Genomic DNA, 25072 nt, shown 5'->3' with positions numbered 1-25072 from the left:
ATTGGCATACTGCGAGTTGCCAGTGGAAAGAATTGAAAGCAGGGCTCAGCAGCTCGGTCCTCTTCCATGGAGTCCACCATTTTGTCTTACAGTAGCTCAGAATGTACAAATCAAACACTGGCCCTATAGTTAAGGCCATTCATGTTCAGTTTTCAGTTCAATTTCAGTTTTGTAACCTCACTGCTAGATACCACTAAATCCCAGCACTAGACCCCAGGTCTTCAACAGGTGGTCCAGGACCACCAGGGGGTCCTCAGAGGTACTGCAGGAGGGCTGCCAAATTATTGTTTGATAATTTCTGATACATTTTTCTGATGCATCTTTTTTTTTTAAATTTCAAATATTAAAAAAGGTCTGAAAATACACATTAACACGAATCTAACACATTTTGCCTTGTGCAACAACTTATCTCTGTAAAAGTGTAATTTACTCTCTCTTTCTCTACCTATGTGAAAAGCAAACACAGGACAGGACTGCAGCCTGAGGCTGATATGGCCCTCTGCATGACAACCTCCATTCATCCTGTGTACTATGTAATGCAATTTTATAGAATATGGGTAGTTGGGTAGTCTCTCTTTCAGCTAAGGAGTCCTTGGCCTGAAAAACTTTGAAGACCCCTTCACTGGACCTTACAGTGAAACCCTTTGTCTTGCTGCCAGGCAAAAAGTGATGCAGTGTAGCAATAGGTTCTCTTTTCTCCATTAAACTGAAATGTATTTCATCATGTAAAAAACAGTGCTTTTGTTTGGTTGCACGTTTGCCTTTAAGAGACTGTTAGGTTTAAGTTAACTAATGAAACAAAGTCTCCATTCAAAACGTTTTGACAGAAAATAAGCCACGTAATATTAATACCTTTTCAGCATCTAGGAACCTGTGAGTAATCTTTAAACAGTGGGCTTGGCCTGACAGGACTGGGTGGGGTGCTGTGGATGAGACCTACCTGCTCCTGTTTTCCCGGGCCAGTAACGTAGCTGCCGGTGACACTTTGGACTCCACCTCCGCCGGGCAGAGCCCTCTACTGTACCGCTGCACACCGGACACCGAGCTCATACAAGCGGTGCAGCCGCTGCGGGACGGCGCGTGTGTGGGTGTGTATATATGTGTGAGAGAAGGCGAGAGTGGGAAAGTTACTCTGTGAGTGTGAGAGAGAGAGAGAGAGGCAGAAAGAGAGGGAGAGAGGGGAGTCGCAGAAAACAACCGAGCAGGTGAGCTCTCCATCTTTTCCTTCCTCCGTCTTTGCTAACATTGGTCTCGAGACCACACCTCAGGCAAACAATACAAAATCACTGTTGTGCGTTACAGTATATTACCGTACTATTCCTGCAGGGGCAGCGGCTTTCCGCGGCTGTCTCTGTAAAGAGAGTTTGTATGACCCATTTTACTGTAACCTGTGCCCCATGATACTTCTGTAATGTTCCTATAAGGATGTAGAAAGGTGACTTTTAACGGACTTTAGCGCGCTTTGTTTTTTTTTATGCTAGGCTAATTTATCTTTCGGGCTGTTAACGTTAGCTTGCTGTCATATTCATGTAACGTTCGTGGACCACTTGTTAGCTAGATTTAAAGAAAATGTTTGTAATCAAAGACCACACTTTGCTTCTTTGAAAGGCTTTTGTCAAAATAAAGACAGTCACAAACGTTAGTATTGACATGATTGTATCATTAAAAAAACAAACAGTAGCAGTTAAATTTGGACAAAGCTGTTGTTATAAATGTCCTGCAGGTTTGGCCAGCCAGACAGCAGGTTGTTCAGTCTGGCCTACAGCCTTGGATATCTGGTTCAGCTGAGTATTGCAGCCTACATATGAACATTTATCTTTACTAAGAGCCAGTAAATCACCAGGAAAATATATATGAATATTACTTCACTTGGATGTATGATCTCCACTATGCAGAGTGATGTATGTGCAGACACTACCAAGGCTGTTTTACTTTAATCTCTTTAAGGAAGAATTGTGCCTAGGCCTACTTTATATCAGCGTTAGGATGTGCATTAATTTTGTGGCCTCCCAACTACTTTGGGGTCCAGTTGTAATCCAGTATATAATCTACACCAGTGTAATGCACATACACTGAGAATGGACTTTACAGTTACAGAAGACAACATGACATCATCCAGTGGTTAAACTTTTTAAATGACGAATACTTGTACATTTATAGGTTCTGGATTTTTCAATGAGGGAGAAGAGAGGAGAAGAAGTTGTTCGATATTTTTTTACTTTCTTTGTGGCACATTTTAGACCAAGTCAAAGAAAAGATCAGGCGTTTTCTCTAACTTGTGATGAAGAAACTAGAATTGAGGTTAAAGAAATACTCCACCCACAAAATGACCATTTGTACATCAAGTAGTCATACTGTGTTACCTTGAATTTGTGAAGAAAATGATTTTTCCCCCATTCCTCAATGGAAAATGGTGGACATATTTGTTTATTGATTAGGGAACATGTTTAACAACAGCAAAACTATATCAAAACATCTGTTAAAAACTTCATATAATTTGTGCAATATAATCCAGGTCTCATTTATGCAGTTGTATGCTCAGTACTCGAACACATGCATTTTCTCTAAAAACAAACAAACAAACAAAAAAACCTTAGTATTGGAGTCTGGAGAGCATGGATAAGTTTCACTTTTAGTTCAATTTTAAATAGTAACACTTTATGGAAAATGCATGTTTGGAAAGTACTAAGCATACAAGTGGATAAACCAGACTTGGATTACACTGCATGAGTTTTGTGAGAATTTCTAAATTGGTGTTTTGATATAGTTTTGCTGTCAAACATGGTCCCCTATCAATCAGTAAATCAATATGTCCATTTTCCATGGAGACATGCATTCAGTGCAGCATGTCATGACTAGCATAACTGATTTACAAATGGTCATTTTGTAAATGAAGTATTCCTTTAAGAGTTGAAGAAAGGATAAGTGATGAATGTGTGTGTGTGTGTGTGTGTGTGTGTGCGTGTACCTGCTCTCTCACTGACACCAGTGGGTCACTCATGGCTGGGGGGCAGATTTCTGACACTGTTGCACACATTCCTACCAGATTAACCAGCAGCACAGATTAATGGAGTGCAGAGCTCAGATTCACCATCAGAAAATGGTTTGAATGATTTGTTTTTGCTGCAGGTGAAGAACAAGGAATTTCATTGAGACAGTGGTGTGTTGTTTCTTCAAAACTTGTTCCCTTGTGCTCACATGATGTAATAAATATATATCTAGGTGTGACCTTGAAAACAGGCTCTCCTAATTGGGGCTTTTTAGGTGAGAGGCATTCTTAGAAACCTAGACAGCTTTATTTTACTATTCAGTGGGGTACAGTTTGAGAATTCTCAGTATTTCTCCTTGAACTTAAGAATGTCATATTGTTATTGATTTCTTTTCACTTGTCAGGGTTATTAGACATGTGTGTTTGGAGGTCCATGTTCCCATGGCCCTTGTAGGTTTAGTCTAGCTTTAATCAGCTCAAGGACCTGGCCTCTTGCCCCATTGTTAAAATCAACTTTAACCTGAAGGGTTAAGAGGATCCACGAGTCACTCAGACTGGTAGAACTGGCTATCTGGGAGAGAGGGACACTGATTGGAGGCTACTTTTCCTCTATTAATTGACTGTACATTGACCAATGATGCTCAGTTGTGATGGCATGTACTGTATGTTCATTTTCACAAAGGACCACATCACAGGTGTTGCATAATTTAGACAAATCAATACTATCTGCTTGCACCTTTTCTTGATACTAGTAATTTCACAAAGCATGCAGCCATGTTTGAGCTTTTGTAATATTTTACCGAATTGTTTTAATGTTTAAAATTAAATGTTCAATTCAGCTTGCCAACACAAACATACACATATAAATATGTAGCCCAAGTGTTAATATAAGTACTTGTAAGTCACAGTATTGCTCAAAAGACAATATTTTATTGTAGGAGCATTTTCCAGACGGAGATATACATTACTTTTGTGTAGTTTGATTGGACCGGCGAGCACGACAGATGTCCCACCTACAGGTAGTTCTGATAAGACAGACTCTGCTATGGAAAGCACATCACATTTTTGACCAAAATATTCTAGTTTGGAGGGATGCACAACTTTGATAACTGTACTATGTACCTGCAAGTGAGGCACACAGCAAGGAAACCAGGATGGCCTGTCAAACATTTACTCTAAGTTAGTCCACTGCATTGATGCCTTGCTCAAACTCCTCCAAAAGCTATTCAAAATTTCTCATTTAGCACAAACACTGTGTTTTGGGTAGTATAGTTTGTCATGTATTACTACCACACCACCAGCTGCCATCTGCTGGCTTCAGAGGCTGGAGTTCTGGTTGATTCGTTGATGTAGTGGCAGTGTCCCCCATTCAAGTCCTTTCCCTTTCGCACTGTGCTCGCCTCAGCACTGGTTCTTCCTTAGTTGCTCAAACTAATGCGCTACAATAGTTTTCTGTAGAAAGTGGAACTGTCTACTCATCTGAGCTCCTCATCATGCTGTTCACTGTTTGTAGTGTCATTACTTTGTTACTTCTATGCCAAATACTTTTTGTTTACTAAGCAGTGTGTCAGTTTTCAGCCCTGAGCATCCAATGATAGCACACACATTAGATTGACTCAGAGAAATGGAGTGTTTATGTGCTGAGTGTAGCTAAAATTTTCTTCTACTGTGATATAGCCATCAAATATATGACAGTTTTTACAGCATTCATGTCTAATCATTTTTGTATTCTCTACTGAGTTTAAAATAAAATAGCTTATGAAGGAAAATCTGTGTGACTCGTATGGTGCAGGTCTGTTGTCAGACATTCACTCATGCGTGTATGTATGTGCACGTTCTGAAAGCGAGACGACCCTTTTTTTTCTTTTCTTTTCTTTTTTTTATGCTTACTTATCCATGTCCACATGCATGCACAATATTGTTTTTCATATTTTAATATTGTTATACACTTCTATTGATATTAGATTGGTATGACAGATAGTTCAAATAGAGGGAAAACTGGACGTTCTGTTAGAATTATTTCATGGAATGTGAGGGGTATGCAGTCAGGTGAAACGTGCAAAGGTTTTTTCTCGTTTGAAACACTTAAAAACAGATATTTCATTTTTACAAGAGACACATCTGCGTACAGTGGACCAACAATATCTCAGTACACCCTGGATAGGGCATATTTTTTACTCAAATTTTAACTCTAAGACAAGAGGTACAGCTAAATTTTAACTCTAAGACAAGAGGTACAGCTATCCTTAGCAGTTAAACGCACCACCAGGAGGGATTCACAGATCACTCTGCAATTCACACTATTAAACTCTAAAATGAAGTAACCTTAACAGAAATGCATACCAGTGCAGATGTGTTTTATTATGATGCATTAGCAATGTGAAGCAAGTTTCACATCTCTGTGAATTGATTTTGATATTGTATTGTAATTATCTGAAATCAGTGGGTAGAAAAATGCATTTAAAAATGACAGCGCCGTTTGTATGAACTGGTAAAGGCTGTCTGTAATTAAAGCTCTAAGTAAATTGGTGTTACATTGCCAGTGGTGTAGTCCTTTAAACATAGGTGTGAATGTTCAGCTGTTGGCATGATAGAGGTATTGTTTTTCTATGTGATGGCTTCTCAGATGCTCCATTTTTGTTTCAGTTGCTCCATTTTTGTTTTTTGAAAGAATTGGTTTAATCTCACTGGTGATTTGGGCTGAGAAGGTGGGCGAAGGCAGAGATCGGGTGGGAGTGTGTGTGTGTGTGTGTGTGTGTGTGTAGAAGGGTGTGCTTCCGTATAAGTGTGGTGTGTATGCCTCTGTGCTTGGATAATCTATACATCAGGAGGCCTTTCTAAAGACCTCTGGCTGCCGTCGGCTACCTTGTGTTCTATCAGTGTGTCTTTGATATCTGAGCCTCTGTCAGGGCCTCTGCAGGCTGAGACACTCATAATCAGGTCCCCTGATATAAATCAACTCCTTGTTTGCAGCACACTGACAAGAAGGATGCCTCTTTTTTCATGTCTGTCTCCTCTGCTCCTTTCTTGTAGTGTCTACAACCAATGATAATTTGCATTATTAGGAAATACTTGATCTTTGTTTTAATTATTTATTAAGAACTTTACCACGTTGCACATTTTAGAGTTTTTCTTAAACTCTGTATAAATTATTTATGCTTCAGTATTCTCTTATCTCACTAGGTTTTTAGGAATTGTGTGTTTCTGTGTTGTTTGTTGTATGAGCAACGTCTAAGACGATTTTCTGTCACGACAGACAATAAAGCTTTTCTGATTCTGAAGTGTAGAAAGTGTGAAAATGGTCAGATTGATATGTTTATATTGTTTACTTAGTCTAATCAGCAGCTGGAGAAGTATCCATTTATAGCCCTAGTTAATCCACTAATAGTTTTAGCATAAATTGGCTATATCAAAATGATTGAATAAGGTCAATTCTTTAATAAATTTGCTGTTAATTGCATAACTTGGTCACTAAAGTAAGAGTTTTCTGTTTGTGTCATTGAGAAAATATTCTTAAATGATTTAAAAAATGCAACACTTTAGTTTTTATAAAAATTTCTGTACGTCTTTTTTTCTCTCTCTTTCTCTATTTCAGCGACCTGACATTTGAAAGCTGCCATATTTTATGTAGAGGAATGGCTGTAAACCTTGGTATTAATTTGACAACATCGAAACACAAACACCCTACAGGGATAATTCCCCCTAAAAGCCAAAAACACATACTTTTCCTGTTACCTGTATTAGGGCTGAACGATATGGAGAAAATTTCATATCTTGATATTTATGCCAGATATCTCGATACCGATACGATACGATATGACTATGGGTTCAGTGAAAACTAAGCATTCTTTATAAAAAATTAAAAAAAAAAAAAAAAACGAGTCCGAACCATTTTCTGGAAGCCCTCTTTAGTGACTGAATACACGGGAATCGTGTAGCAATATGATACGTTATAGCATTTGTAATGTCTTTGTGCCTGCTGGACGTCGATTGGTATGGCATTATGCTACTGAATGCATCGGCAATCCGACCTTGCTTGGGCTTGACACAGGAGGACCCAGATGTCCCTGCTGTGTCTTTTAATGCAAGGCACTGTTCATACAGTCCTCGGTAGCGTTGTTACGGTACCAAAATTGGGACCCACGGTACGATACCAGTGAAAGTATCACGGTTCTGAGTAGTATCAGGATACCACAGCAAAAATGAGGCAGATGTGCCTTTTGTCATTTATAAAAAGATAAATCACTTTTCTATAATACATCAATGATATTTCAATGGAATAAATCACTTACTGACTTATTCATACTTCAAAAACAGCATCAATAAGTGATTAACATAGGGGGGATCAAAATAAAATAAAAAAATAAAATAAAAATCAACCAGCCACCCTCCTCCCCTGACAAGTAAAGAACAGTCCCTTCATAAGTAAAGAACAGTCCCTAAAGAGCGGTGAGATTTGTGGAAATGTTAACGGCTTGTTTCTCCTCTGACACGTCACATACCTGTGTGCCGCTACAGCTCGGCTGTTCCGGTACTACTGGGCAGTCATGACACCAACTTATTCACCTGGAGCCGGGCTTCTTGGTCGCCGGTAGCCTCGCGTCACCAGGCTCTTCACGTACGGCAAAACGCCGGTAAACCACGTTATCTTGCGGCGGCCATAGCGCTCCGCCGTATTCCCGTCTGTGACCCCCGTTCAACCCACAACCGGTAAGTTTCGCCTTTCGTTTCTGCTGCTGGTTGAAATCTTTTTTCACACAGCGTGCTGAATGATTTAATTTGCTCGAACAAAACTATTTTTAGTCGCAAATGTGTTGTGTGTACTAGCAAGTTGCTAGCAGCAGCACGTCTCCCTCGCTCAGGGGGATGTTTGTGATTGGCTGGCTTTGTTGTCGATCCAAGGCAAGCAGGAAATGAGGTTTGTGATTGGCTGAGCTGTACATGCAGGTCAAGCTGGGGAAACTCATGGGGAAATCGTCAATATCGTTGCCTTTTGGGATATTAATATCTTGCATGTTCATATCTCGGTATAGATATGATAATGATATATCGTTCAGCCCTAACCTGTATTGTTAATTATCAGTCTAGATTGTTTTTTGTTGAGTTGCAGAGTGTTGGAGATATTGGCCGTAGAGATGTCTGCCTGCTCTCTGGTATAATAGATCTAGATGACACTCGGCTTTTGGAGCTGAACTACACCCATCAACCATATCACTGCACAAAAGGAAGCATGCATCTACTTATGGATGAGAGGCCCGCGATAGCACAAGACATTAATGGCATCCTCCTGAGCTGAGCCTCCTTCTGCCCGGTGATATGTTTGATGGGTGTAGTTCAAACCAGATTGATAAATGGCTTTACAGCAAAGTAGAAAAATGTGTATTTTTGATTTATGGACGAACAGTCCCTTTAATGTCAAGAGGAATGTGACAGACCTAATTTGGCTTCAAAAAATGCCAGAAAAATGCAGTAAATCATGGGTTTCTCCACACAACGTGAAATGTCTTTTTTTATGTCTGTCAGCTAGTCTGATAAGCTGCAATCACTGCCAATTAACTCTCAGGATGTAACACAAATCTCTGCCTCTGTAAGTGTGTCTTTTCCCCTCTCCAGTGCTCACAAACACACACATTCTCATACAGAGGGGATATTTACAGTGGAAATGGCTGATGGCATGCGAATCACACCACAGATTGTCTCATCAATAACAGGAAATGCAATTTCCTTTTTTTGTGTCACTGAAAAAGTCGGCCAAATGTCCCGCCTTTCTTTGATATCGGCAGGAAACTTCTCTGTGTACTGATTGCCCCTCTGCTTTTCCAATTACAAATGACATCTCTAGTCGTTTCAAGTGCAAATTGTTAGTGCAGGTAAACAGCAGTTCTGGAGTTTCACATACATGTTTAGTCATTTTACAGTTTTCCGACAAGTTCTTTCTCTTCTAAATAGTGAAAATGCCCATATGCTGTCTAAGCTATGATGACATAAGCAGTGTCAGTGTACCATTGCTCCACTTTCATGTTCTGGCCTCAGCTAAAGCTCTGCCTGGCTCATCTGCACCTCACTGACCTTCTCCTCAGGACTTAATGCTGACAACCCAGGGTTGCCCTGTTCACCTCCACCTCTCACCTACTGCTTCTCTGGCTTTCTAGTTCAAACATGAATATGGTAATTGTGTTGGTTAATGTGTCTGCACTGAATGTAATCACCTTAAAGGCTCCTCACTGGCTACTGTCTGGTCATGCCCTTGCGTGAGCCTTTTTGTTGGTCTCTTGGGTGTGTCCCTCTGTGCTTAGTTAAAGATTAATTTCTGTGATAAACCATTTAAGACCCTAAACCATGCAGCTGATTTCATGGAAGATCTGATACAGAGTGTTGTTGTTGGGTGAAATAAAAGGGCATAACATCGGAAAAAACAAAGTGCGCTGGTTGTGCATGAACAGGAATGCACAGACAGACTTTCCTTTCTGTTGTGTGTGTACATAGGTGGTGTGGAACAAAGGTTTAAAAGTTGATGGTATTAGGTGTGTCTTATTTGAGGTTTGGGTCAATAGCAGTGACAGTCTGTTGTGCCCCTCACACTGGAAGATTTAACTCTCTTTGCACACCTGAAATGGAGAATCTTTATCTTTGATGTTAATCTTTGTTTGACTGTAAGATGCCAGCAGAAATTGAGGTATCCAGACAGTATCATGAGATTTCCTTTGGCTCCATAGGTGATTATCTGACAATGTATGTAGTGGATTAGGAAGTTGTTTGAAGGGAAGTTGTTTCCTTGTTTGATACTATGGTTAAATTAAATCCCTTTAATTAAAGATGTGTTTGGGTGTGTGGGTGGTCTCTCTCCACCAAATCAAGCAGATGGTTGATGTCAACCCTGTTGACTGATAGAGAGATAATTGTTTGCTGTGGGATCTTATCATATTAGTTGGTGTCTGCCAGTGCTTTCCCTGTAGAGTTCACGTCATAGGTGTTTCTTCAGGGTTTGTTGAATCTAGTGGCGTAGACTAGGGCTACCTTCTCTGTAAGAGAGTTAGAATCATTAGAACCTACTGAGATGGTGTTTTACCCCACATAATTTAATAAAGCCTAGAAGCAATTTCCACTCTGTCTAATTTAAGGAGAACGCTTATTGTGGTTTCATAGTGTGTTACAGTAATTAGCGACTGTCTGCTTTGACTCATTTTTTGGCAATGCAGTGCAAATGCGTAATGAAGCATCTGGAGTGTTGAAAGAACTGAGTCATTCCCATGAAGAAATGATCACATCTAACTTAAGGTAAAAATAATTCTACATTTTATTTATAGGTGCCTTTCACAACACTCAAGGTCACCTGACAGGCAAAGATAGAGAAAACAACAGCATATAAAAAGTCAACGAGGTAAGGAATAAAGTAACATAAATTAAAAAAATAAATGTATAAAGTAAAATAACAATAGCAAAGCAAGTTTACAGTGAATAAAATTCTGTGTAAATTGTGGATGTGTGTGGCTAGGTTGATGGGAGTCAAACTGAGTATACTATTTGAAAGAGGTGAGTTTTGAGACGGGATTTGAAAGTGGAGAGACAGTATACTTAAAGTATATTCTTATTTTTTGAAATAGACGGAGAGCATTAAACAAAACAATATTTGCAACTTATGCAAGAAGGCTGATTTTCCAAAGTGTGTCAATGTCTTTGTAAACACATTTAATGTAGACTTTTAAATGCTGCTAATATGAAGTGCTTGATTTTCTGAGAATAAATTGTGCAGTTTTGAGGTTTGCACAGCATCAGAGGGTGTGAATTCATCATAGCAGTTCCATTCATTTATTCATCCTTTCATTCTCTGTTGAGGGTCACAGGGGGGCTGGAGCCTATCCCAGCTGACATTAGGCGAGTGGCAGGGTACACCTTGGACAGGTCACCAGACTATCACAGGGCTGACACATAGAGCCATTTCACCAACCTACATGTCTTTGGACTGTGGGAAGAAGCCGGAGTACCCAGAGAAAACCCACACTGACAGGGGAAGAAAACGCAGACTCCACTCAGAAGCCCTTATGAGCCATTGCAGTTCCACTCTGCTTTAATAGTTGTTCACACTTGTTATACATTACATTAAAGCAGTCATTCCATCACTGGAAAGAGATGTACATAACAAGGTTAAAAAGTATGGTACAATTGACTGTTTTTAGGATACTGTAACTGTCAGTGCTGAATGTCACTTTGATACCAGCTTTATGGCTTTGTGTTTTTTCACTGGCGTGTCAAGTTTGACGCCAAACATGCAAGAAAACAGGGTTAGTAAACAGTAGTAAGTAGCATAGAGGCCAGTGAAAATTAGGGGTGTGGGAAAAATCAATACAGCATAGTATCGCAATATTTTTATGTGGCAATATCATATTACAGTTGGAAAAAAAGGAATAAACTGCAATATATCGCAACATATTTAAGATTGCAAAAATTTTGTATCGTGACTTATGTATCGTGATAATATAATATCGAGGATCCTCTGAAGATTCCCACCCCTAGTGAAAATGGTGCTTACTTTAGTCAGTCTGTCTTTCAATCAAAGTGACGACTAATGTGGAACAATATTTGAGTGCTGCTTAGAAGGAGTTGGCCGGACTATGTGGCTGGCATTACAAAGGGTCACAATAGTTAGCGAAAAAAGTGACAAGCCTGTATTGCGCATTGCAGCGGAAACAACAAAAATGATCATGCCCACCCAGTTATCATTGTTACCATCACTGATGATTGGAGATGAAGCAGATAAATACCTGTGACTACTGCAGAGTCATTTGTCCCGGGAATGAATGCAGATTGTTAACTTTGCTATTAAAGAAAAAAGCTACATGTTAGTGGGTGTTAGTGTTTTTTTTTGTTTGTTTGTTTTGTCTAGTGGGAAGGGGACTGTACAGCAATATATACCCCATAGCTGAGTGCAGCAAGTTCTCATCCAGTCTGTTGGCTCAAAGTCGTTTTCGACAATATAGTAAATCAGTAACTGAATTAGGGTAAAGGTGGATCCAGCAAAAGACTCATTCCAAGGTGTGGTAGACTGTGGAAGTGTGGAAGCAATAAAACTAGAAATTAAAGTCACACAGGAAGTAGCATTGATTTATGTCATCTCTATTTCTCAGTTGTATGGTTTTTGCAAGTTTGCTTGGATTTGTTGAGCAGAGCAATAGTATTTAAAGGTGGAACTGACTTTTCAGCTGAGCAGCACTGAAAAGTATTTCATATCTGTGATATCTATTTAAGGTCCCATGCCACTTTCTTATATGACTAGAGTATCGCTGCTGTTGTTTTTTGGTGTCAAAGGTTGGTTTGTAACCAGGTACCTGGTCTTCTTTGATACATGTGTACTTCACCTGTTACAGCTTATAGCTACACACTTGCAGGTATATTTATCACACTGTAGTAAAGCTGCATGCAAGTGAGACACTTACTGTTTATAGTGTATTTAGCAAAGTGAATTGCTCTTTGTTTGTCATTTGCATTTTTTTGTAATTTCTGTTGGTTTGTCTTTTGTTTTTATGCCTTGCATTGTTGAGATGACTGTACATATTTCCCCTCACAGTGGTGCAGGTAGCAGCAGCTCTAATTACTGAGTCACCTGTCTTTATAATCGAAGCGGACTTCTTCCATGAGCTCATCTGTATGATCTGATCCCGTTGCCAGCCCGGCCTTGTTTTACAGTGCTTTAACAGCAGTGTGCCAAGCTGCAGCGTATTAGCAGTGTGTGTGCGGTAGCTCAGTCTGAAGCCCTTCATTTGATATGTACACAAACTCAGACACACAGAGTCAAGCTTATCGTGTTATTGTGTTCAAGGATATGGGAGCCTGGGATTGTTTGGACTAGTGTCTCGAGATTTCTTAGCTTTGTCTGACTGTGCACAGAAGTTATAGTGGTGGAACTGAACTTTCTGCAGGTTTCCTCTTATCTTCTTGTTAGGATTGTGTCTGTGGGCTTTTGCGTCAAAGTCTTTGTTCAAGGTCTAGGCTAACCAGGTGCACTCTGCCCTTTCTCATTTGATTCATTTTAATTGCACAGTATTTTTTTTTACTATAAACCTGGATCTCACCATGTTTCAGATTTCAAGTTTTTATTTATCACATACTCAACAAAGGGCTGGGTGATATGACGACTATGTAGTATATCTATATTTTCAAGCAAGATCTAAATTTAGACAACACCGTTTATATCGATATAGGCTTAAGTTGCGTTACATGACACATACCAGTGTGTGTCTCTCCTCTGCAACACTCCGAACACAAGTAGCTCAAGATGTCTTCAGAATTGAGAAAGCTGGAGTATTAGTGAAATTCATCTGGATTCCTGCACAGGAGGGAAGGGGTAAAGGGGAGTGAACCGGCAGACAAATATGCAGAAGTCCCCACTAAAAAATTAGAAGAAAATATAATTAAGAAATGGCAGGAAAAATGGAACAGAGAAACTAAAGGTAGCCATGCCTAATAATATACAAAAGCAAGTAGGAGAAATGAGAGAAACTATAAACATGAAACTGGTGTGAATATTGTTATATGTAGGAACATGTCCAGTTGTGAAGAGTTTACTTTAGAAGCATGTATTGGTGATTTATCACGGTAGAAAGTGCTGCTATGCTGTGTTACAGTCATTCTCCAGCTGCAGTGATGGTCCAGATACCTGGAGAATGCAGAAATGGAAGACCTGGAAACACTATCCGATCAGAGCAGACTGGGCTTTTTCAGGAGGGGGGTTTAAAGAGTCAGTCACTAAAACTGAGTGCATCAAACAGGTGTTCCACCACAGACAGTATGAGGAAAATAAAGTGATTTTTGAACATTTAAGTTAAGTAAATCTTGTAGTAAAAACCCAAAGTACCTAATGCAGACTGGATTGCCTGCAAGAATATTAAATTTGGATATATTTAAATCATTCTTTGCTCAAGAGTTCCCTCTTTGTCTGTGTGATAACAGTCATTTTGGAGGAGGTGTAACATTTATTCACCAGGAGGATATCTTGGCTGTCTCAGAGGTCAGAATTAAATTACCAAGTACAGAACAAAGTGAATGAGAGTGCAAATGAGAAAAGCTTCCTGCAGCATGTGCATTGAGCCATCTAGCCTAGAACTTGCACCAGTAGCTCCCGTGGCCTCTTCAGTGGTTGGCTGCTCTGTGACATGTTGAGTCAGCCTCTTCATCTCTCTCTTTAGCAGAGGTTGAAGGTCATATCACCAGAGAGCTGTAAATGTGAACGCTGCCTTGTTCTGTCCTGCAGTTTTTTAGTTGCTGAGCCTGAATCACACACATGCATGCCCATGACCCACACATACACCCACACATACAGTACAGGCCAAAAGTTTGGACACACCTTCTCATTCAATGCGTTTTCTTTATTTTCATGACTATTTACATTGTAGATTCTCACTGAAGGCATCAAAACTATGAATGAACACATGTGGAGTTATGTACTTAATAAAAAAAGGTGAAATAACTGAAAACATGTTTTATATTCTAGTTTCTTCAAAATAGCCACCCTTTGCTCTGATTACTGCTTTGCACACTCTTGGCATTCTCTCCATGAGCTTCAAGAGGTAGTCACCTGAAATGGTTTCCACTTCACAGGTGTGCCTTATCAGGGTTAATTAGTGGAATTTCTTGCTTTATCAATGGGGTTGGGACCATCAGTTGTGTTGTGCAGAAGTCAGGTTAATACACAGCCGACAGCCCTATTGGACAACTGTTAAAATTCATATTATGACAAGAACCAATCAGCTAACTAAAGAAAAACGAGTGGCCATCATTACTTTAAGAAATGAAGGTCAGTCAGTCCGGAAAATTGCAAAAACTTTAAATGTGTCCCCAAGTGGAGTCGCAAAAACCATCAAGCGCTACAACGAAACTGGCACACATGAGGACCGACCCAGGAAAGGAAGACCAAGAGTCACCTCTGCTTCTGAGGATAAGTTCATCCGAGTCACCAGCCTCAGAAATGGCAAGTTAACAGCAGCTCAGATCAGAGACCAGATGAATGCCACACAGAGTTCTAGCAGCAGACCCATCTCTAGAACAACTGTTAAGAGGAGACTGCGCCAATCAGGCCTTCATGGTCAAATAGCTGCTAGGAAACCACTGCTAAGGAGAGGCAACAAGCAGAAGAGATTTGTTTGGGCCAAGAAACACAAGGAATGGACATTAGACCAGTGGAAATCTGTGCTTTGGTCTGATGAGTCCAAATTTGAGATCTTTGGTTCCAACTGCCGTGTCTTTGTGAGACGCAGAAAAGGTGAACGGATGGATTCCACATGCCTGGTTCCCACTGTGAAGCATGGAGGAGGAGGTGTGATGGTGTGGGGGTGTTTTGCTGGTGACACTGTTGGGGATTTATTCAAAATTGAAGGCACACTGAACCAGCATGGCTACCACAGCATCCTGCAGCGACATGCCATCCCATCCGGTTTGCGTTTAGTTGGACGATCATTTATTTTTCAACAGGACAATGACCCCAAACACACCTCCAGGCTGTGTAAGGGCTATTTGACCAAGAAGGAGAGTGATGGAGTGCTGCGGCAGATGACCTGGCCTCCACAGTCACCGGACCTGAACCCAATCGAGATGGTTTGGGGTGAGCTGGACCGCAGAGTGAAGGCAAAGGGGCCAACAAGTGCTAAACACCTCTGGGAACTCCTTCAAGACCGTTGGAAAACCATTTCAGGTGACTACCTCTTGAAGCTCATGGAGAGAATGCCAAGAGTGTGCAAAGCAGTAATCAGAGCAAAGGGTGGCTATTTTGAAGAAACTAGAATATAAAACATGTTTTCAGTTATTTCACCTTTTTTTGTTAAGTACATAACTCCACATGTGTTCATTCATAGTTTTGATGCCTTCAGTGAGAATCTACAATGTAAATAGTCATGAAAATAAAGAAAACGCATTGAATGAGAAGGTGTGTCCAAACTTTTGGCCTGTACTGTACATCTTATATGCATGGGCACAAACACACACCCATTCACTTCTTTCTCTTTCTTTTCTCTAGTCTAGTCAAAACAGCAATTGCTCCAACCTTTTGAATTTTTGAATAGAGTTGACCTCCATGGCCCTGTTCTGATGCCTCAACCTCGCTAATATCGCACACCCTTTGTTTTTCAGTTGAATCAAAGGTGACAAAGATGAAACTGCACAAATTCACATGCTGAACTTGAATCAAATTGTGAAATAGAGATATTCCACTAAATTTCAGCACATGTAGTTGGACGCTTTGGGAAATACACCTATTCACTTTCTTGTGTAGGGTGAGATGAGAAGATTGAAACCACTCTCATGTCTGTTCGTAAAATATGACGCTACTGCCAGTTAGCTTAGCTTAGAACAAAACTGTAAACAGCGGGTTAGCAGCTAGCTTGGCTCTATCCCATCAGTGTCAAAATACGCCCACCACCTCTGCTAAAGCTCTGAAATCAACAAGTTATAAAATCTCATTTGTTTAATTGGTACAAAAACTGAAGTTTAAAAATGTCTTGTCTTGTGCTTAGCTAAGCTAACTAGCGGCTTGCATTAGCTTTATATTTACATACCGCTGTTTCCCCTTTTTTTTATTAGCAGTGGCACAGCACCACTGCTTAATGATTAGTGCCACTGCAATTTGAAAATCTCCCCATATGCAATGGAATGGTTGTCTCTACTTGTTGTCTCTAAGCAGCCAGAGTCAAGGACAAGCCAGGATAATAAATCTAACAGCCCCAGATAAGAGTGCTCCGATCAATCAGCCACCGAATGTTATAGAAGACTATTTGTTCTAAATAGTTTGAAGACTGATCGGAAAAGCTGATCAGATGATGGAAAACTCACAAGAGAAGTTCTTTACACACTGCTAAAATAACTGCACTGGTCTTAAAAACTGTAGCCTACACTTAATACTGTTATATTCATGGTTTACTGCTAACCTGACGTCCAGCTCACACACACACTGCACTGAACAGTTCTGTGGAGGCTGCGATATACTGTGATATACTGTTTCTTGACATTGTATGCATGTAGCTATGTTTTGTCCTGTATTGTTCCCACATGACAGACATGGCATCTTTATGTGTACCAGCTCTTTGATATCTTCATTTCTCAAGGACTTGAGCTGTTTTGTCTGTGACTGGAAACGCAGGGTTGATTTGGGGAGACCAGGGGCTATTATCACAATTTTTGGTTTTAATGTCATTACTCAAAAATGTCTTGATTTATTTGGATATTATGTAGGTAACTTGTATTTGTATTAGGTGACATCTACAATTGTGTAAAAATATATGTCTAAAGCTCGTCTCATTTCAGTGAACATGTTCAGTATCGAACAGTGGCACAAAATAAAAGTCAGGCACGTCAGCATGCTGCTGGAAAAACTCTGAGGGGAAACACTGCACAAACACACATGACAGCATTACAAATCTTCTCATCTAACTCTCCATCAGAAAGCAAGTGTCAGTATTTCCCAAAATGTCAACATAGCCCTGTTATGTGAGAGTGCAGTTTCAGTGCAGAGAGCGAGTTGGGGTTGGTCAGAGTAGAGGTGAAGTGTTCATCTGTTGGTTAGCTCCTCTTGCTACGCCATGAAAGTGGTGTTATGTGGTGGTGCTGCACAGAAGCTCTGTGGCCTAGTTTACCCCGAAGAGCCAATATGTGTCCCCGACAGTGTCAGTTCTCGCTTCTTCTTTCCTCTTTGCCTTCTCCAGTGGGTGTTCTCCTCCCTTCATCCTCCTCTCTTCTCTCTCTTCTTCTTCTAACCATCTCTCTCTCTCTCTCCCTCTCTCTCTCTCTCTCTCTCTCTCTCTCTCTCTCTCTGGCCTCCTCTCTCGCTCTTCACTCTCCCTCAGTGTCCAGAAGAAAGGAGTGGTGCATTCCAAAAGCCTAGAGACCATTCCCCTCTTTCAGCCAGTGGCCCTCAGAGTGACAGAGGCATTAGAATAAGAAAAGCTGTCCATTCACCCCAGTGCCCCAGTGACGAGCTGGAGGGAGCAAGGGAGGGCAAAACGGAGGGAGCCAGAGGGAGGAGAGGAATGAAGGGGGGTCCTGCACTCTGTATTCCCATTGGCCGGCGGCGTTCCCTCTGTTTTTACATCGCTGCCGTCAGTTGGGCTTTCAAGTTTGTTTTACACATTCTGGCGCACATACACACCACATATGTGCATGCACGCGTAAATATACACATTGGGGTTCAGGGGCTACTCACGTGCACACTGATACGGGACTCTACACACACTGTCAGACGAAATTGGCGTACGGACTGAGCAGTTTTGACCACGCAGTGCAGAGGAGAGTGAGGTGATCTGTGGCTGTGTGAGTATGAAGCTAGAATTAGTTATAATGCTGGATCGATTATGAATATTTCACTTTTGCTGCGCTGTTTTCTCAGTGTTTTACTTATTTTTTGTAACATCAGCTGAAACTCTCTCTATATTGTTGTAATTTTGGTGGATTAGTTAGTGAAGATTTTTGATTAAAAGTGACCTTATGCTGTCACCACCTCTGTAGGTCACCCTTGGCTAAACTGTAAGCTCTTTTAACTGTTTAGCTGTTAAAATGTAACAATGGTGTCGTAGTTTAACAGTGCAGCGGGTGGTTATTCACTTCTCTTGTAAGTGGCTTGTGGCATTCATTTAAAAAATGTTCACTATTGCTGTGATAACTGAAGCTATTTATGATCATAAATGTCAATATTCAGGTCTCTGAGCGGCTTTTAGATCTCATTAAGTAAAACGCATGAAGGTTATATTGTAATATTCTTGTGTTAAATCATTTACTAGTTGCCCTTCTGCAACAGGCCTGTGGTGGTGTTTAAGTTACTGGTACTAGTGTTAACCCCGATATTACTGCATAAGATCTGTCTATCATTTTATAGCTGGTGTCATCTCTAGGTCACCTGAGTCCTGGGAAGCTTCAGTTTCTGACTCTTTTCCTCTATATTTTTAAGCTTGAATCAATTGCACTTTGTTTTCTTTCTCCATGTTTCTCTATTTCCACTTTTGTTTCCCGCATTTTTCCTCACTTTTGTCCTCGCTCTGTTCTTTCATCTTTAGAAATAAAAAGCCTCTGTTTTAAAAATGCTGTGACAGTGCATGAAGCAGCACTTGAACTTGTATTGAATTATCTCCAGCAGTTATTAATTAACAACTTAATATAATGTGTTGGGAATTTACCAGCAGACCAACAACATTGTTAGACATTGATATTTGATTGAAATTTGGTTGTGACATGGGGTAACCAAAATTTGATGTCAGGATGTCTAATGCCTACGTTAGTTTGCAAGTAATATTGACCACAACTGACGTTGATATTTTGTTGGTTTTAAGTTGTGTTATTAAATGACTAAAATCCAACGCCTTCAAAAGTCTCTTGACATAGAATAACAACATTTAATGATAAGGTATGGGGAACATAACACAACGTCTGCAAAATATCATAATGTTAACGTCCATACAACGTCAGTCACAGTGGTATGTTCTAAAACCATCCCCAGTAATAAAACAGAGAGAACTACAGTAGACTGTATCAAGGGATTTCAGTGTGGATTGGACACAATATCACCATAATCTAAGACTGATATTATAGTTGATTGAATAATTGTCCTTCTATTTTCTAAATAGAAGCATGACCAAATGCACCCCATTTAATTCTCACCTTCTCTGTGAGCTTAAGCATGTGTGTTTTAAATCTAGCCAGATGCCAAGGTATTTGTAATCTGTAACATGTTGAATGTGGGTGCCATTCAAGGAACGGTTGGAGTAGGCATCAACATCACATTTCCTTGACCTTGTGAATAACATAAATTTAGTTTTAGGTTTATTTAAAATCAGTATAAGGTTTTGGGTTTTTTTTTAAGGATTTTCTGCACGCAGTCAAATGCACACTGAAGATTTGATACAGCTTCCTCTATCAGTGGTGCACAAGCATAAAGAATTGTGTCATCTGCATAAAAATGTGCTTTGCAGTTTGCTACAGAGGCACAGATATCATTTATAATGTGAAATTCTAATGTAGTTAGGCATTTAAAATATTGTCAACCTGATTTTCAATCCAACCAAAATTTAACGTCTGTCCGATGTAAGTCTTTCTGACATAATATAGACGTCCGTTGCCAGCTGGTTATAAGCAATGGAGTTTACATTGAAGCTAACCTGAACCATCTAGCAACAATCAACCACCAACAAGCAAGATTAACTTAAACAACACAAATGTGTAAAAAAAAAAAACAAAGAAGATTGGAGTCAGCCTGCTCCCTTGTCTCACACTGACTGGACAATAGGATTATAATGGTAAAAAAGACATGGGACGCATTCCATGTGCTCCAGATGTTTTGTAGCACTCTAATAATTAGTTAATTTCTCAGAGAACATCATATTTTGCTCTTTTTTTTGTAAAAACTATGTAACTACAACACCTACTTCTCTTGCATGCATTTTTTGGACTGGTGGTCTTTAATGCCCCTGATGGGCAATTGGTTTGCAAACAGCAGCCAACACAACCAATACACACCATACAATAGATAAACAAAAGTAAATACATACAAGATTTAATAGATGTCATGATAATCAAATTGCAGTGAGCTACAAAAGCACCAAGAGTCCATCCATTCTTTGTTAAAATATGCAATAGCAACTCAGCTCACAGCTTATTGAAAAACTCATTAGCTGAGGGAACAAATGATCTCAGATATTCTGTTTGATTTGGCCCTGCAGAACATGTTCCTCCTCCCTGATGGCAGCAGTCGAACTGTAGAGGGTAAAGAGGGTGTTCAGAGTCTGCCAGAATGGCCTTTGCTCTCTGACTGCTTTTTACTTAAGCCAATAGATTTTTTTAAGGATTTATTTTGGTGTTAGAAGCAGGAGAATTATCTCAAATCAAAAAGAAACATTTGATCTACTAACAAAATTAATTTAGTTTGAATAGTGATGAAGCAAACTGTGTCCCTCAACGTTAAAGGAAATATTAGCATACAGTTTTACACTGGAAGTTGGGATACAAGTTTATTCAGCCATTATATATGTTACGTATCAAGAAGACAAATACCTTATTGTTGTGGATGCAGTCAACAACTTAATACACATGTAAATCTTTTGAACTGAGTGTTGAGACATTGTAGGGTCCCTCCTCAGTGCCTCTGCTTTTGACAGTGTGAGCGTGGGGCCACATTGACCTCTTATTGCCAAGCAGAGTGTGAAAAATGCTTCCAACAGAGACCAGCTTTAGATCATGAACCTAGATTAATGAGTCAGGTTAAGCTATTTGAGAAATTCTTTAAAATTAAAGACATGACTCGTTTTTTGTTTTTTTGTTTGTTTTGTTAGACAACAAAGCACTTCATTCTCTGAGTAAAATGGCTTATTTAACTTGCAAAAGCAATCCTGGCAGTGAAAACAGTCTTCTCATTTAGTTTGTCCTCTTACCTTCCTGTAACCACTTTTATTTGTTACTGAGGTCAGATTGGTTTAGTGCGTGTGACATGAACAATGTCTGTTCTCACCTGTCAATGTGTGTACCTACACACACAAAAACACACATACCGTACACTGTGGTCTGTCCTATTCAGTGAGCAGATGTCTATGTTTGTGGAGCCTAAGTACACAAGAGGCCTTTTCTCTGTTTGGCATCACAACATAATCAAGACCCTTCTGCCTTAAAGGAAACCATTGACCTACTACATAGCAGCGACAGTTTTCCAGTTATCATCCTGAGTAGTATTCTAGCACCAGCCATTACCACAACACTTTGCAAACACAGTAGTAATAATAATATTTACTGTAAACAAACAAGAACATTGTTAAGACCTGTATCTCATCTGACATTGGCAGATAGTGCATAGCACTTAGGGTTAATGGAAATAATCACTTTCAGTTTCTTCTTAATTTGTTGTCAATTTTCAGAAACATTTGTTGTAGCAATACCTCTTATTTAAAATGTAAACTGCCAATGTTGATAACCTGGGATGAATACAGTGTTTTACTAAATGAAGCTTCCAAAGATGGTATTGTCACTCTCTGAAATATATTGTGTCTGTTTGTTACAGCCAGAGAGACAGCCTGGTGTCTGTGTATCCGGGCAATATGGTACCCATCATGGCTGTGTATGTGAGCCTCCTAATGCTGGGTGAGTACCTCAATTTTGTCCTTGGCCTCTTTTATCATTGCTTTCATATCTCATTCGGGCTGAGGCCACCTGAAATGGAGGTTTTGGTTAAGTTCTATATAGAATTTTGTCATAGTAGATAAAGTATGTGATTTAAGCACGAATTCAACACCTGAACTATTGAAAACCATCGGCTGATCATGAACCAATAAGAAAGCCATCTGGTTAGGCAACCTTTATAGGATAGCAAGATTGGTAACACACATGAGCACTGTGTGTGAATAAAAAGGGCTGTCCCCACATAAGAATTTACATAGTCAAATCTGATTGTTCAAGTCCTGCCTATTGTTGACTGATTGTACAATAATGTTTTTTTGTTTGTTCATTCATTTTCACTCATTGATTCATATTCTCATTTACGACATTGGCTTCCTTCTTTTTTCCACACCAAATAAAACATCTGGAACGCCAAATTAAAAAATTGTTGTCTTGACTTGGAATAAGAATTTATTTTGTAATAGGACACATTACACCCAGTGCTGTTTGTTGTGTTTAGTGGTACATGTGTAGGTGTGTGTGTGTGTGTGTGTGTGTGTGTTTGTGTTTGTGTTTGTGGCAAGCACTGTCCATATTCCTCAAACAGAGAGCTCCAGCCCTAACATAATGGCGATTCAAAATCAGGTGAATAGGCTCTCCTTAGAGTGGTTGCAGGCCGGCAGCAAACACAGGAAACTTAGCTTCTGTCATGAAGAGCATGGACAGTGTCAGGTCAACTGCTGCAGCATCAGACTGCATGGGCATGATCAGCAGAGTAACAGTGATAAGTGTCAGGTCATAATGTCCACGCTGCATGACTATGATTGGACATTACTATCCGCTTGTCATGGGGCGATATGACAATTTCATGTCACAATCATCTTGGCCAAAATGATTGTGATTCACGATATTATAATCCTCAAAATATGTAGGCTATATGTTTAAAACTCTTATAAAGGCACTAAAATATAATAGAATCACTTTACCTTACATTTTGTTAAGAAAAATATATTTTTATTGCATCACAGATAGGACACATCTTTTTTAGCAATAAACAATCTAACAATCTTTAAAAGTCAGGCATTTAAGTCAGGCAATATAAAATATGCCCTAGCTCGATCAAGGTCTTTGAATAATGACAAACAGATAGGTAGAGAAGAAAGAGAGGCGTCCTGTACAGCAGTATTATAGAGAATTACCGTGAGATTCCTATGTCACTCACTCTCTGAACAGCTGAAGTACAAAGAGAAGGATACAAGCAGACCACACCACAAGTTAAACCGCTTTTGCTGTCATGCAGACACAGGCGTTTGATGTCTGGACTACCAGTAAGAGAGTCATTCATTGGCATTTTGTGGCCAAAAGATGGAGACTATAAAGCCACCGCAGAAAATTGACTTTGTGGGCTCTAGTTTCCTGGCGCAGCGCAGGGTGGTGAACCCCACGCAGAGCTAGTTTCGAGCAGCGCAACCTGAGGCGCGCTCAGTTTGGTAGATTGGCAGACCGAGGTGCGCTGAGATGGGTGTGGCAGCGCAGCAGGTGGAGGTGTCGACAGATCCAGCTTGGCGCAGTGACAGTTTCGTGCCAAAAGGCTTTGCCGAAGGTGCACTAAAAGCTCGCCAGCTGAAACCAGGTCTACTGTCAGCGCAGGCGGAGTGCAGCCGGTGTAAACTGAAGTTTTGCTGACCGGCGGACAGTGCGCACACGTCACCAAAACCTCACAGGCAGGTTTCCAGAATATCAGGTACATTAATAATGCAATACATACCCCAAAAAACACTATTCAATGCAACTATCTGCAATCAGCACATAAATGTATCTCTATATCGACTGTCCCGTCACATCTGATGTCAGATCAAAGGGGATTGGCACCGTTTGGCACACGTAATGGAAATCCAACCTGATTTGATTAACACAGCTATAAACTAATGAGTTCACATCCCTCTCAGCCAACCACAAACAGCCACAGCATCAGATAGGGAGTATATATTCAGCATCTGTCATCTTAGAAAAGCCAAAAGAAAAGAAACCGAGTGAGACTGCGAGAGAGAAAGAGAGAGCGCGTGCGCACGAGAGAAACGCAACATTGATTTACAAATGTGGTGACCTCCTCCCAGGCTACCTTTGCATCATCAGCCCGTGGAGGTCTGCTCGCAGTTCCGTATATTCGGACAATGCGAGCTTGGACCTCCTGGACCAAAACATCAGTTTCCTCCTGGGAGAAGTTTGGCCGTGACGCTGCTGCTCTCTTCTGCCATGGCGAATTGAGTAAACTCTCATTACGCCTTCGTGCAGCGCATTTAAGGGCGAGGAGAGGGGCTCATTTGATTGATGTGATGTGTGTAACACCCACTCCACGCCTTCTCTCCTCCCTCTTTCCGACTTGCGCAGGTAGGAGGGACGGAGGTGGGAAAGAGGAGTAGCTGCGCCAGTGAGCACGGTGTGCCAAACTTGCAAAATCCGCCTGGCCACACCCAGTTGGCGAAGCACAGGTGTGCTGCGCCCCCGCCTCGCCCGGTCTGCGAAACTAGAGCCCATTATATCGCTAAATGGAGCTCACTTGTTATGTAGAAGTGAGAGAGAACACTGACAGTCTGACTTTCAAAAAGAAAGGCACTCCATGGTGCTCTGTTCCCACTCTGCACCACTAAAATACCATTTTATATAATTTTTATTTTTTTGTTAATTTAATTTGTAAACACCTTGTTACAATACATTGTAATGAGCCATTTGCTTTGCTTATTGAGTTTGTTCAACAATTTAAAAAGCTTACAGGGAGTGTTTACAGATCAGAGCATTCGAACAAGCAATGCACTGGTATTCTTCTCTATATGGTGGTGAATCAAGCACATCATAATTATTAGCATTATCTTTTAGGGTCCTGTAACCCGTCATTTTGACTGGACTGAAAGGCAACATCAACTCAGGAGAGGAGAGTTTAATTCTCACTTAAAACCTTCACTTCCTGTT

At 40.3% G+C, this 25072-nt stretch overlaps 1 protein-coding gene across 3 annotated transcripts in view; it reads left to right on the top strand.

The window, feature by feature from the left end:
* Window positions 1-971: 971 nt before the first annotated feature.
* The window catches only part of lamb2l (laminin, beta 2-like), a 76037-nt gene continuing 51936 nt past the window's right edge, over window positions 972-25072 (top strand). The window contains exons 1-2 of one of the 3 annotated variants that reach the window (XM_078170277.1): window positions 972-1088; window positions 22008-22087. In XM_078170277.1, coding sequence (XP_078026403.1) covers window positions 22045-22087 — 43 coding nt within the window. In that variant the 5' untranslated portion in view covers window positions 972-1088; window positions 22008-22044. Of the gene's footprint in view, window positions 1206-18053; window positions 18281-22007; window positions 22088-25072 lie in introns of those variants that run through there. The other 2 variants (XM_078170276.1, XM_033629340.2) reach the window with 2 other exon arrangements.

This window comes from Epinephelus lanceolatus, chromosome 8, assembly GCF_041903045.1.
Source record: "Epinephelus lanceolatus isolate andai-2023 chromosome 8, ASM4190304v1, whole genome shotgun sequence".
Lineage (NCBI taxonomy): Eukaryota > Metazoa > Chordata > Actinopteri > Perciformes > Serranidae > Epinephelus > Epinephelus lanceolatus.
This window is presented reverse-complemented; position numbering and strand designations above follow the sequence as displayed.